The sequence below is a fragment of the Spinacia oleracea genome, chromosome 1 (assembly GCF_020520425.1).
Source record: "Spinacia oleracea cultivar Varoflay chromosome 1, BTI_SOV_V1, whole genome shotgun sequence".
In the NCBI taxonomy this organism is placed as follows: domain Eukaryota; kingdom Viridiplantae; phylum Streptophyta; class Magnoliopsida; order Caryophyllales; family Amaranthaceae; genus Spinacia; species Spinacia oleracea.
In genome coordinates, this window is record NC_079487.1 from 41,716,871 (window position 1) to 41,731,429 (window position 14,559).

The following is a 14,559-nucleotide window of genomic DNA, read 5'->3' on the forward strand; positions in this document are numbered from 1 at the left end:
TACACTCTCAAGTGACTATCACACTAAACAAGGTTGTCAAAGCTAAGGATAAGATGTCATAAGGATTGAACTTCGGTTCAGTACATCTTTTCAGTACATATATATCTAGGGTTGTCAAACCCAGTGGGAGTTAGTGTTTACATCAAACAAACTCAAGGATAGATATATGTTTCTTTATGAGCGACTCATAGAAACAAAAGGTATTGATTCTACCACAAATCTGAGAACATATAGTTGTTGCTCTAGATAATGTCTTTTAGGAAACCATCATATTTCCAAAAAGGCAAGTGGGAGAAAAATGACCTCGAATGGACTTCGAGTCAAACAACAAACAAATGTAGGATACTTAGGAGTCTTTGGAAAAGCTCCGCATTTAGAAGCCTTTGGAAGAGCTTCATGAAGACTTTAGAAGTGCTTCAAGAGAATCCTAATACTCAAAGGACTTGAGTAATGTCTTTATAGACACTAACGTTTGATGTTCAATACCTAGGTAAATCGTATAAGCAATAGAATTCAACCAAGATAGATACATAGATATCTTGAGGAATGAAAACTATGAAGCTTTGGAAAGTGCTTCAAGAACATACGACTTACAGGTTAGCTACGACGAATTAAAAATTCCCAAGTATGGTTTGAGGCCATTTCATCCAAAGTACCTTCATCTTGAAGAATCAAATCTATGATTTGGTTGATTTGCATAAAGGGCTCACTCTCATTAGTTGCAAACATGTTTTCTAAACATCGAACGTTGATTTGCATAGCGGATTCACTCCCATTGGTTGCAAACATGTTTTCTAAACATACAATGTTGATTTGCATAAAGGGTTCACTCCCATTGGTTGCAAACATGTTTTCAAAACATACAGAGATGATATTGTATACTCATACAAAAGAGAAGCTAGATTGGTGGTTAAAGATTGTAAACAACTTCACGGCGTTGATAATGTTGAAATCTTTTTCACCAAGTCGGAATGCTTGAAATATTTTGGATAAATCTAGCAATCATTGCATATGGAAATATGGCAATTGGAAAACGAAACACCTTACTCAAATGGACTTGGAGAAAGGAATTGTGTGCATCACACAATGTAAAAGTTTTAGATGCTAGATAAAAGAGCAAGCTTAAGAAATCTATTCGTAGATTAAAGCATGAAAGTGGGAATTAGACCATATTTGTCTAAAAGGCTATTTAGCAATCATAGATTTATGAAAATATGGATCATCTTATAGATGAGGAGTTTAGTGGGAGCCAAGTCAAGTTTATTGGTTCTATATATGAGATACATATCTCTGTATTGAAAATGACATTCAAATTCTAAATGGTTAGATTTGAAAGTATTTGTCAATATTGGAACCATGGCGAAACTTAGAACATATTGGGTTAAAGATCTATTGGATATGATCTAAAGAGTTGTTTGGATTCTGTAAAAGTAATTACTAAATCAAACACAATGGAGAGACTCAAAAGAGACTCTCAACCCATATGAGTAAGTCTAAGTTATAAATGCTTTAACTAAGTATAAAGCTAGGCTGTTATCACTAAAGTTAAGCATGAAGGACCTTGAAGAGGTGCCTTCACCTTATATCACATGGCAATGCCAAGATTTTAGCAAGATTCAGTGTTTCTTGAAACAGAATGAAGCTAAAAGTTACATGGATGGATTTTAAAATGCGAATGGTTTTTGCATTACAATCAATCATGTATAATATGATATACAGATCGCCAAGATAACTCGTGAACATTGGATCGTGACGAGTTTATACCAATCTCTATTGATCTGGATCAAAGATCATTGGAACAGTATCAAGAACATCCAATACATTTGGAGATGTAGGATGAGCACTTGATAAGAGGAAGTGAAGATAACTAAAGTTTTGATGCTACATGCATTTGCCTAAGCAAAAGTTGAATCTTGTTGTTAGGCAAACCACAAACATACACGGGCAATTGGGCGTCGTGATTAAAAGGTGGTTACATAGGTTCTAAACCATATGTGATGCATGGGAAACTGAATCAATGATTAGTTTCCAAGTTCTCAGTTGAAAGATGTATCTCCCACATCTCTGTGAACTGGTTGGAGTATTCCAAAAGGATGGCATCATTTGAAATTCTACATAATTGAAATGAATTCATTGTTGCCTAAGAAGCAATGAAAGGGAATTGTTTTTAGTGGGAGTTCTTTAATGAACTCAGGTTGATCACAAGTCTGCTACCTGGATGATTTTCTATTTTAGATATGATTATCATTCTAAACAGCAACGAAAGACTAGATCATTCTAGAAACATATTCAAAGATCTTTTCATCTTACATCGAAAGGCTTTCGATAGAAAAGATGCTAAGGATAGCAAAGTATGATAAACTAAACCTCTGCATTGAATGATACACAACATTCATATGCAGATATAGAATCAAGTTTGAGTTCCATGAATGTTTTAAGTATTGGGTGAAAGGCCTATATTTGTAAAACATTAAATGCTTGATTTTGGGTTAGAGGCCCACAAATTGGTAAGCATTTGGTTTAAACATTTATCATTTATGAAATTATATTTCATAGTTCATTTAATCTTGGTTTAGTGTTAAATGATAAGTCCATGTGATTCAAATCATTCAAATGGGATGTCAAGATGGATTCTTGGACAAAGAAACACCCATAAGTGAACTTGAATATTGAAGTCACAAAGGATCCCTAATTCAGGTCATTGAAAGGTGGACGACCAATGACTAATGAAGATTAGATTGCAAGTAGATTACTTAGTTCTGTTTCTTGAACTAGAGTGACTGGATGTCAGAATATTTTGCATAGATACTTATTGGATCTTGTATCGGATTGACCATGAGAACGCTTTAAGAGATTAAAGTCATGTCATAGGTAGTTCTCATTAATGGTGATTAGAAACCGTTCCTCGGAACATGAGCGATTATGTCTGCTCGTTTGAGAATTAGTTCGCTTTGATACTAGCTAAACGTCGCACCGTAAAAGGAGGTTATAAAAGCAGTTATTGGGCGTACTATGAATCAAAGTGAGTGTTCATAGATTGCAAGAATGGATTGTCCTCCTATCTTTGATAGGATATGGTGTTGTTATGTAACAAGGCCTCTCGGAGAGTTAGATACTGTAAAATGCATGGCCGTGCTCAGAATGGTTAAGCTTAACCTTCTGCAAAAGTTTGACAGTTGAACTCTGTAATCCAAGAAACACTTCTGGACCTAATAAGGATGGCTTGGATCTTACCTTATGTTCAGTAAGTAACACTAAGCGACAAAGGAATGTGGATGCACACTTGTCTGAATGACAAGTGGGAGATTGAAGGAAATATGTCCTTCACCCAAGGTGCATTAAGTCTAATACCAAGGTTCAGATTAATTGTGAACAATTAATTAAGTGAGATCAAGTGATCGGAACAGCTAGCTGGAGCAATGCTTCCGATCAGTGAGTTCTAATGGATATTGAACTCACAACTTACTCTTGACTGGACCTACAAGGTCACACCAATGACACGTAACAGATCACCGGATTAAATGAATCGGAAATTCATTTAATAGCTTTTCGGAATTTAAGTTGGAAACGTATTATACGATACGACCTTGCATCGGAATCGTATATCGTATCGCGAATATTCGTAAGCTAGGCGAAACGAATAAATCGTATCGTACGACGGTGATTCGTCGTATACGAAACGATAAATAATATATCGGAAATATATTAAACGCGAATACGAAGAGAGGCCCACGAGCCGAGTGCACGAAGCACTCGAGGCCCATGGGCGCGCGCTAGGCGAGCGAGCAAAAGGCCAAGGCAACACGGCAGCGCTAGGCCCATGGCCGAGCATGGCTGTGCGTGTGGGCGCGGGCCTGTGCAGCGACACAGCCACAGCAAGCGAGGCCCATGGCCCAGCGCGCTGTGCTTGTCGCACGCACGGCTTGCTGGCCGGCCTTGCCTACGGGCTTGGTCGGTTCATTAAGGTTATGTAAATAACCTTATGACCTAATTTTCCAACTACTGCAATCACAATTCAGATTACACACAACCCTAGGAGAAAACAGAGAACCCTAATTCTCTCTGTGCCTCCATAGTGTGTTCATCCCAAAAGTAAATCTCTTGATCGATTGTCTAAGCTACGATAATCAAGACGGATCTGATCGTGTCGGTGAACCAAGAAGAGGAACGACAAGTGGAGTTCTTTGTTCGTGTTCGTTGACGGATTATTGTGGAAAACACGCTTCGAATGTAAGTATGCTTAATCTGTGCTTTATACATGTTTCCTGGCTTTGGGGATTGTTCCGCACATGTTATTATGTTTAACTGTATTCCCCTACAGAGCTGGCCCAAGAAAGGGCATCCACTGAAATCTTGCAAAAAGAGCTCGATTCTGTGAAAAGCTGAAGATACCAGTCGCGTTTCAAGGCTGGTGGGAAGCCGAGAAAGCTGACATTCGAGATGCCCGACGATTTCGAAGATCTGACCGACGACGAAGAGCCCCAAGGTGAGGAAGACGGATCGAACCCGGACCCGGTGACCCAGCGCCTGAACAAGATGGATGCTCGCATGACAAAGCACTACTCTCGCCTGATGAAGCTAATGATCAAGCTACCGGAGCACCCATGCCAGTAGAGACCGAACCAACCGACAGGTATGCGGCATCACCATTTTGTGAAGCGACTGCCAGAGTAACGGTTCCACACACACTTCGACTCCCTACCTGGACCACCCTGTATGATGGAACGTCCGATCCTTACCGGCACGTCAACTTCTACAAGAAGCGCATGTGGCAGATCGGAATCCCATACGATTTGGTCGAGCCTGTCATGTGCAAGTCGTTCGGCGATACCCTCGATGGAGCAGCTCTGGAATGGCTCATGAACGTCGCCCCCGGATCCATCTCCTGCCTGTCCGACCTAATCAACGCTTTTTATCAGCAGTTCGCCAGCAGTCGCCAATTGGAAAAGCAAACCAGTGACCTCTATCGGTTGGTCCAAGGACCAACCGTGTCGGTACGCGATTACTTTAACCGCTTTAATTGTGAAAAAATTAGTATAAAAAACTGTGATGTCAGGACAGCTATCGAGGCATTCAAAAGAGGTCTCATCCCCAACTCGGAGCTGTACTGGGAAATAACCAAATACCCCTGTGCAACCTTCGAGGAGGTGCGATCGAGAGCCACCGCTCAAATGCGGATTGAAGACGACGAGGTCATCCGGACGGCATCCCAACGCTCAACAGGGGGCAGCAGCGACAGGAGATCATACACCCCAAGGAGTAGCAGCTGGCGACACCAGCCGTATAACCGGCAGAACCAGGTACAAAATGTCAATCAATACGATGACGCTAACAATGTTTACAGGAATGAACGGGTCATTTATCCCCCCATCTCCGAGTATGGTTTCAACGTCGACATCGGAGGCGTGGTAAACGCCCTTCAAAATGTAGGTGGTACCGTCAGATGGCCTAAGAAGAGCGACAGACCAGACTCCATGAAGGACATGAGCAGGTGGTGCGACTTCCACCGCGACAATGGCCACACAACCGAGGAATGCATCTCCCTCAAAAAGGAGGTAGCGTATCTATTGAAAAGAGGCCACCTGAAGGAGCTGCTGAGTGACAAAGGGAAGGAGACGTACAACAAGGACAACAACACCCAACCCAGCCCAGCACCAAGCGGCGACCGACCGGCCCCGCCCATGTTCGAAAAAGTGGTAAATGTTATTTCTGGTGGTTCAGATATCTGTGGACTAACTTCTTCTGCAGCTAAAAAAATCAACAGAGGCGAATCTGAAGCCGTCAAAGAGGGGCAGACCGAAGATGAAGTAGCACTCGACAAGTCATTAGCAGCGATGACAATAACCTTCGACGATTCAGATTCAACAGACACACAACAGGAACACCACGACGGGCTAGTCATATCGCTCCCAATAGGCAACGCTCTCATCAAAAGGATACTGATCGACAACGGCAGTTCAGCATACGTACTGTTCTTAGAGGCTCTGCAAGAAATGGGGCTAGAAGAAAAGAGTATAATCAGAAGGTCGACGGTCTTAGTAGGATTCAGTGGAGAGTCGCTACGAACAGTAGGGGAGATATCGCTGCCTACGTACGCAGAAGGTGTTAATGTGATAACCAAGTTCAATGTCGTCGACTGCCCATCAGCATACAACGTCATTCTAGGACGACCATGGATCCACAAAATGAAAGCAGTGCCATCAACGTACCACCAGTCAATCAAGTTTCCAACCAAATGGGGAGTCATGGAAATCAAAGGACAACAAAGGGACACAAAGAAATGTTATGAAACGGCGTTGAAACCATCAAAGTCATCCATCTAGCAATTACAGCCAGGGTCGACGGTAGACGACCCTGACGACCAACAGATCGATGAGATAATACTAGATCAGACAAAGCCAGACCGAGTAGTAAGGATCGGAGCGTCGCTGCCTGACAACATCAAAAGTCAGATAGTGTCATTCCTAAGAGAAAACTCGGATTGCTTCGCTTGGTCGCACGAGGACATGGCAGGAATCAGTCCGGACGTCATCACCCACAAACTGAATGTCAACCCCAACTATAAGCCAGTGAAACAGAAACGACGAAAGTTCGCACCTGAAAGAAATAAAATCATAGACGAAGAAGTCCAAAAACTGATAGACTCCGGGAAAGTCAGAGAAGTCAAGTATCCAGATTGGTTAGCAAATGTCATCGTCGTCAGTAAAAAGAATGGAAAGTGGAGAGTTTGCATCGATTTCACAGACATCAACAAAGCATGCCCCAAAGACCCATTCCCCCTGCCGCACATCGACGCCCTGGTCGACGCCACTGCCGGACACGAGCTACTAACATTCATGGACGCCTACTCCGGATACAACCAGATCCTTATGCACCCGGACGACCAGGAAAAAACATCTTTTGTAACAGACAGAGGAATTTATTGTTATAAAGCCATGCCTTTTGGTCTTAAAAATGCAGGTGCGACATACCAACGATTGGTCAACAAAATGTTCAAAGACCAACTTGGAGACACGATGGAGGTCTACATCGACGACATGCTAGTAAAATCGAGGAAGGCTGACGACCACGTCGAACACCTACGGCAATCCTTCGACGTATTGAGGAAATACGGTATGAAGCTTAACCCAACTAAATGTTCTTTCGGAGTGTCTGCAGGAAAATTCTTAGGTTACATCGTCACCCAACGAGGAATCGAGGCCAGCCCCGACCAGGTGCGCGCAATCATCAACATTCAATCCCCCAGGAACATAAAAGAGGTACAGCGCTTGACAGGGAGAGTGGCGGCACTAAATCGTTTTATTTCTCTGTCGTCGGACAAGTGTCGTTTATTCTACGACGTCTTGCGCAAAAACAAGGGTTTTAGCTGGTCCGACGACCACGAAACAGCTCTGCAAAACCTCAAAAAATACATGATGTCACCACCCCTCTTGTCCAAGCCCAAAGAAGGCGAAGTCCTACAACTCTACCTAGCCGTCAGCTCAACAGCAGTTAGTGCGGTCCTAGCTCGAGAAGACGAAACGCAACAGCTACCTATCTACTACATCAGTAAGTCACTACTAGAAGCAGAAACCAGGTATTCCTCCCTCGAAAAACTCGTTTTAGCACTCGTTACTACAGCCAAAAAGCTAAGGCATTATTTCGAAACTCACCAAATAGTGGTGATGACTAATTATCCAATCAAGTATGTGATGCGTAGACCAGAACTAACAGGTCGAATGGAGAAATGGACGATGGCGCTAGGAAGCTTCGACATCAAGTACCAACCGAGAACGGCGGTAAAATCGCAGGCCCTAGCAGACTTTGTGGCAGACTTTAGCCCCGACTTGGAGAAGATAGCGGACGACGAAGTCAAATTCATCAATAACGTAGAAAAGGTATGGACACTCTTCGTCGACGGTTCATCTAACTTTCGCGGTGCAGGTCTAGGCGTCGTACTAAAGTCACCACAAGGGGACATGATAGCACAGGCCATATGCTGCGATTTCAAAGCGACAAACAACGAAGCAGAATACGAGGCGTTAATCGCCGGACTGACGCTAGCTGAGGAATTGGGGGCAAGCAGACTCAACATATTCAGCGACTCACAGTTAATCGTCAACCAGATCAACGGCGACTATGAGGCTAAAGACCTAAAAATGACCTTATACCTCGAGAAAGCAAAAAAGCTAGCCTCCAAATTTAAACCCCTCTCCATTAAACAAGTGCCACGAGACTTGAACACACAAGCCGACGCCCTTGCCAATCTAGCATCCGCACTCAGAAAATCACCGTTCTCGACCATACCTCTAGTACACCTACTGTCACCCGCTATTGAAAAAGACATACCACAAGACGCCAGCCTCGTCCTATCAACCACAAACACGGATAGCTGGACCAAGCCCATTCTCGACTACCTAACACACGAAACCCTACCCGACGACAAGCTCGAAGCCAGGAAGATACTTTTCAAAGCATCACGATATGTTATTTTGCAGGGCATACTATTTAAGAGATCAGCGAACGGAATGTTGATGCGATGCGCAGAAAAAACAGAATGGGAAAGGCTACAAAAATAATACCACGAAGGAGAATGCGGCGGACACGAAGGAGGACGAAGCTTGTCAACCAGAATCAAAAGAAACGGATACTATTGGCCAACAATGCTCAAAGACGCGATGAGGTACGTAGATAAGTGCGACAAATGTCAACGACACGCAGGTATGACACATAAACCATCTGAATTCTTACACCCCACCTTAACTCCGTGGCCTTTCATGAAATGGGGAATGGACATCGTCGGTAAACTACCCGTCGCCCCAGGACAGAAGGTCTTCATGCCAGCTCTGACGGATTATTTTTCTAAGTGGATAGAAGCACGTGCGTTCCAACAAGTAAGAGACAAAGAGGTAAGCTCGTTCATATGGACTAACATTATATGCAGATTCGGAGTACCATCAGAAATCATATGCGACAACGGATCACAATTCATCAGCGACAAGACTAGGGCTTTCTGCAAGACATGGAACATCGAGCTAAAGACGTCGACGCCAAGATACCCCCAAGCAAACGGACAGGCGGAATCCAGCAACAAAACGATCATCGCATCGCTAAAAAAGCGGCTGGACGACAAAAAGGGACGATGGGAATAAGAGCTGTCATCCATCCTATGGGCCAATAGGACGACGCCTAGGACGGCGACGGGACAGACTCCCTTCTCACTCGTTTACGGGTCAGTACTACCCCCTAAAGTGACACTGCCCAGCGCACGATATGGACTCATGACACCGGAGCAGAACGACGTAGAACTTAGTGAAAATCTCGACAACACAGAAGACTTCAGAGAAGCAGCGTTGATAAGGATGGCGTCGCAGCAACAGATCGTGGCAAAATGCTTCAACAAGAACGTCAAAGTAAAAGTGTTCAAGGAAGGCGACTGGGTGCTGCGCAAGGTATTCCAAAATACGAAAGAACTAAACGCAGGTAAACTCGCACCAGCTTGGGAAGGACCGTACTTGATCGATAAAATCGTCGGAAAGGGGGCATACAGACTCGTCACCAAAGACGGCAAGTCGATCCCCCGAAGGTGGAACGCTACACACCTTAAACTCTATCACTTTTAAATATTCGTCGTAGCCAATTTTATTAGTTGTTGTACCATCGCTTCTACCGTTTTCTCTACTTTTTATCGCTTTATTTTCATTCGAACCATTACTGACTTAAGCATCGAAGGGCCGTTGGGGATACCCATGTTTCTTTTTGCAGAAGACGACACGTATCGAATGTCAACTAGAATCGACGACGTACGACGAAAGGCAAATCCCAAGTGACAAAAAATGAACAAACGACGCAGGTACTATTTTACATACATATAGTTCTACCGTTTCAATATTTGTTCTTTGTAAAACACATGCTACACAACGCGCGACAAAAACTTCGAAACACAACGCAAAAGTCACAAAGAACGCACGAGTAAAAAAAGGAACACACTTATATAGGAAACTGCAAACTGCGCGACCCTTGGGGCCACGACCTCCAAAATACAAACACACAAATTATCCAAACACCTCGCCGCCGCCACCGACGACGAGTAAAAATATCCAAGTTACGAAAACAAAACACAAATTATCCAAAACACCTCGTCGTCGCCATCGACAACGAGTAAAGAAATTCACAAACAAAACACAAAATCCAACAGAAATTCAAACTACAGACTATTACATCCCTTCTTCTTGAGTAGAGGCCACGATCTCCTGCTCCGACTCCTGCTCCGGGGGAACGACAACGTCGGTCACGACTGGCACCTCCACCGACGCCACATCCAACGCCTCGCCTTGAGGAGCGACGACAGAAGCTTCCCCTTCGTGTTGTACGGCTAACACCTCCCCCTCCTGCCCCGAAACAGGCACGTTCTCCACCAACAAGGCAGCATCCACCTCCATCGCCTCGGTACTGGCAGTATCGGCCGTCTTCGCCAACTCTTCCGAGTCCACCACGGGTACCGACAAATCAGCCATGGTACCGCCATTGGCCAGGTAATCGTCCACCTCCTTCTGATACGGCCAAATGCTGGTCTCCCCAATCAAGCAAGAATACATCATTTGTGCCCTCGTCCTCCATATAGCTAGAGCCTCGACATCTTTCGCCTCCTCCTGCAGGGCATCGTACAAGCTCCTCAGCCCATCTAAATCCTCCGTAGTCGAGGCCAATTCTCCCTTCACTTTCTCCAAATCCTTAGTAGCGTCGGCTATTTGCTCATCCTTACCCTTCAACTGATCACCCTTGGCCTTAACCACCGCAGCGAGGTCGACAACCTTCTTCTCAGCAGCCTTCCACTTCACCTCCCACGAAACGGCCGCCTTCTTCGCAGTAGCCGCCAGCTTTCTTGCATTTGTCACCTCGTCGCACAACAACGAACACTGCCTGCGCACAGCCAGAGCAGCCTGCGACGCCTGCGCGAGACCAATGCCAAAACAAATTAACACAACGTACATTCTACACCCGACAAATTGACATAACGCATATTTTTTGCATAAAGAACGAAAGTTAAATAAAACTCACCCGCAGGCTAAGTTCAGCGGCGTCCGACACGACAGGAAGAGGATCCACCTCGTGATATTGCCGATACGTCGTAGGCAGGATCAAGCGATCGGCGAAAGGCCATGTAACAGCCATCTCATCATCGCCCAAGAAGCTTGGGGGCAGAGTGATAACCGTATCCTTGACGGGATTCTTCTCGGCAGGACACTTCTTGGCCGACGCAGCAGACACCTTACCAACGTCGACAGCAGCAGGCGACGCCTTGAACGGCTGCGGAGGCGACGACGAAGCAATCGGATGAAAACCTTCGAGTCCTATGACGACGGGCGTCTCAGCCGACGAGCCTATCGCAGAGAACCGAGGTACGCCCGTCATACTTTGCCCACCAGAAGTCGAAGACGACCTTGGTCGTTTCCTCGCACGCTCCTGAATCTCGCTCTGAGACATTCTCGACACAGGCCTAGACGACAAATTGTGCTCTGCACCCAGAACAAAAAGGGCAAGTTCAAACATTACCCGAAGCAAAAAACAAATCCCAAAACTAAACAAACATCAAGTACCTGAGTTGTCAGCCATATCGCCTACTTCTCCTTCGGTGGACGACGAGTTTGCCACTACCTCTTCAAGCAAATCCAACCTTTTCGGACGACGAGTCAGTTGACCCGATTCCTCGTCTACTTCCTCTTCCTCGGCGATGTCGCCTGACTGGTTCACCTCTTGCTCGTCTAAAAACTCTCCGTCGCGACTAAAAGAGTTGTCCTCGACAGAGTAGCCCAAGAAATTCTGATACTTGTCGTGTGAATCAGCGTTCAACTCAGTCAACGACGACGCCTTGACGACTGCAAAACAAAACCAAGTAAGGCGACGTTCAGTAAAACAATGAGAAACAAAGACAAAACAACACATTTACCTTCCGTCGTCCACCCCTCGACCAGAAACTGCCCTTTATCTCCCAGGGAATCTTTGCTTACGTAGACAAAACGACTCTGCCAACCCCTGTCGTTCACACCTAAACCAACACCTAAATTCGTCTTCCCCTTCTTCGTGACCAGGGTATACCTACAACACTTTTGTAGCGCTAGGTCGTAAGTGTACATCAAGTCAGACAGATCAAACGGCGTTCCCCAGTTTGCAGTAACCCCATGCACCACCGTGAAAACCCGCCAGATCTGGGGCATCAATTGACCCGGACTCAAATGGAAAACCTCAATAAAAGACCTACCTAGAGGAGTGAAAGGGAATTTGAAGCCAATTGTGAACGGATACTCATACATGACTACATACCCTTCCGGACAATCAAAGGCTTCCTCGTCCGAGCCTGGAATCTTCACTTCTGCTGACGGCGGCAAGCCAGCAAGTTCAATAAACGCCACCGGGTCCACCACGGTAGAGTATATCGGGTGAAAGGACTTAACCCGAGCGGATCCCGACTCCCCCTTTCCATTCGCCACAATTGACTTAGATCTACCCATCTTACTTACAAAATTCTACAGGAAAATCGAAAAAAGAAAGCAAATTTTACCTAAATTCGGGCAAACTTAGTGCGAAAATCAACTCCACTTTCTCCCTCTTCTCTCTCCTGTTTTCAGATCTGGAAATTTTTTGAAAATCTTGGTGTGAAGAACTTTATTGCATGTCGTGAATTGGTATTCATTACTCTGGAATTCTGAACGGTTTTGTCCCATGAACTAAACGGTTGAAGACGGTTTTTGCTTTTTAAATTTGAATTGTTTCTTTGGCTCTGTGTGACTCCGCAAATTCACAATTGGGGGCAAACTGTTATCCCACTTTTTGGACTAGCGACATAACCGCTCTAACGTTTGATCATGTCATGTCAACCAGGTTTCTGTCGTGTCACAGGTGAACATCGTGCCATGGAGACGCGTCTGACGTAGCGTCGTACGACGAGGCATAGACGACGAAGGACTGGCGACAACGCACAAGCGACAGAGACGTAACCTCGAGGAATAAATTGACGAAGATAGGTTAGCCCAAGGCCCATAACAGGCAGCGCCGTCATGCTAGCAGAACAAGTCCAAGATATGCACGAGAAGCACGGAATTGGTTGAAGACTGGAGAAACGTGTGATAAGGAGATCCCTATCTTTGTGGGATTCTCTCAACTAACAGGACCGTTGGAATTATCCTATAAAAGCACGAAGACGATGACCCTAAAGCACAAGTTAACTCAAGCACTCAAACTCTCAAGCTATCAAGCGCTCATATAATTCTTGTATTAGCTCTTTATTTCCTTATATTGATCATTAGAAAAATACATAAACAATCAGATAGAATACTTAGTGGATTGATAGCCTCATAGCTATCCGCGGTTTTTTACCTTATTCCTGGGTTTTCCGCGTCAACACTTCTCTGTGTCGTGTCTCTTTTATTTGCTTTATTCGTTCATTGCTTAGTTAGTGTCGACCCTAGCCGAAAGTCGCCCCTAGACGAAATTTGGCATAAACAAGTATATAATCCGTATTTTATTCAAAAGCGTTCCTAAGAAAGCATATATGCCACTTGAAACTCTTCTTATAATTAAAGGGGGTTTTTATTCGATGTCCTATTTCGCTAAAAATGCCCTCATTTTAATGGCAAAAGTACGTTACTACCCTTATAAAAATTAACCCCCCCGTGAGGGGGTCGAAAAAGCACGAGGCTAATGCGTGACCTCGTCCCTCGTGGGTGTGACGCTTCTTTTTTGTCAAATCAAGTGTAATTGGATTTCCTGTGAGTTTACACCCAATTGACTAGTAATATAGGAGTCGCCATCCAGTTTTTAACGACAATGAGAAAAACTGACAAAATCAGGTTATCGTGACATAAAGGGAGTGCAATTATGTTTGACCACGACGGCCGTAGGTTCCCTTGTGATCCCTGGTGGTGGGGATTGCTCAACGTACACCCGCAGGGTAGAGATTGAGGGTTCGGGGGACTGTAACTACCGAGAGGAGTACTCGCTCTTCGATAACTCCAGAGGCAGGATATCCTTACTAGCTCAGCATAAATAATTGAAGGGACATGCGTTAACTATTAAACTAATCTGAGTTGATTTTAATAATATGCAACATATAGTACTAGATCGAGCGCGATTATCTGATTTAGATTGTTTAAAGGGACCTAGCATGATAATCCAATTTCCCAAAAATATCATATTTATTAAGCGTGATCGAACAATCAGATTTTAGTTAGTTTAACAGTTCATAAAAGGGCGAGGAAAGCAATTAAACCATGGAAAAGGGACACATTACGACGCACCCTTGAGAGGTGCGTCACGGTTCTCAGAAAACTAACCACTTTGACTTTGCTATTTCTCCTTATATTTAACGAATCTCAAATTATGGGACGGGATACGTTCTGTTCGATTTATGGATCGATTGCGACAGAACGCGTGATCAGTTTTGCAGCGTGAGGCTTAGGCTTAGGGGTTTAGAGTCAATACTCAGAATATAATTGTGTGTTGTGTCCTTTCACGTCGAACTTAAGGGTCTATTTATAGGAAAGAGTTCGTGGAAAGATAGAATTGCAGAACTCTAATCCA

The 14,559-nt window shown here is 44.5% G+C and overlaps 2 protein-coding genes across 2 annotated transcripts; both read left to right on the forward strand.

Moving 5' to 3' along the window:
• The first annotated feature begins 4,604 nt into the window (after window positions 1-4,604).
• Window positions 4,605-6,323, forward strand: LOC110790401 (uncharacterized). Its single transcript, XM_021995179.1, has one exon. The coding sequence runs from the start codon at window positions 4,605-4,607 to the stop codon at window positions 6,321-6,323; it is 1,719 nt and encodes a 572-aa protein (XP_021850871.1).
• Window positions 6,324-7,415: 1,092 nt separating this feature from the next.
• Window positions 7,416-8,558, forward strand: LOC130463979 (uncharacterized). The gene has a single exon (XM_056833303.1). It carries the CDS (start codon window positions 7,416-7,418, stop codon window positions 8,556-8,558), a length of 1,143 nt encoding a protein of 380 aa, XP_056689281.1.
• Window positions 8,559-14,559: the final 6,001 nt, after the last annotated feature.

What these genes read in the sequence shown, in the direction of transcription:
- LOC110790401 (XM_021995179.1), top strand. Translation starts at nt 4,605, where the DNA reads ATGCCAGTAGAGACCGAACCAACCGACAGGTATGCGGCATCACCATTT.
- LOC130463979 (XM_056833303.1), top strand. Translation starts at nt 7,416, where the DNA reads ATGTCACCACCCCTCTTGTCCAAGCCCAAAGAAGGCGAAGTCCTACAA.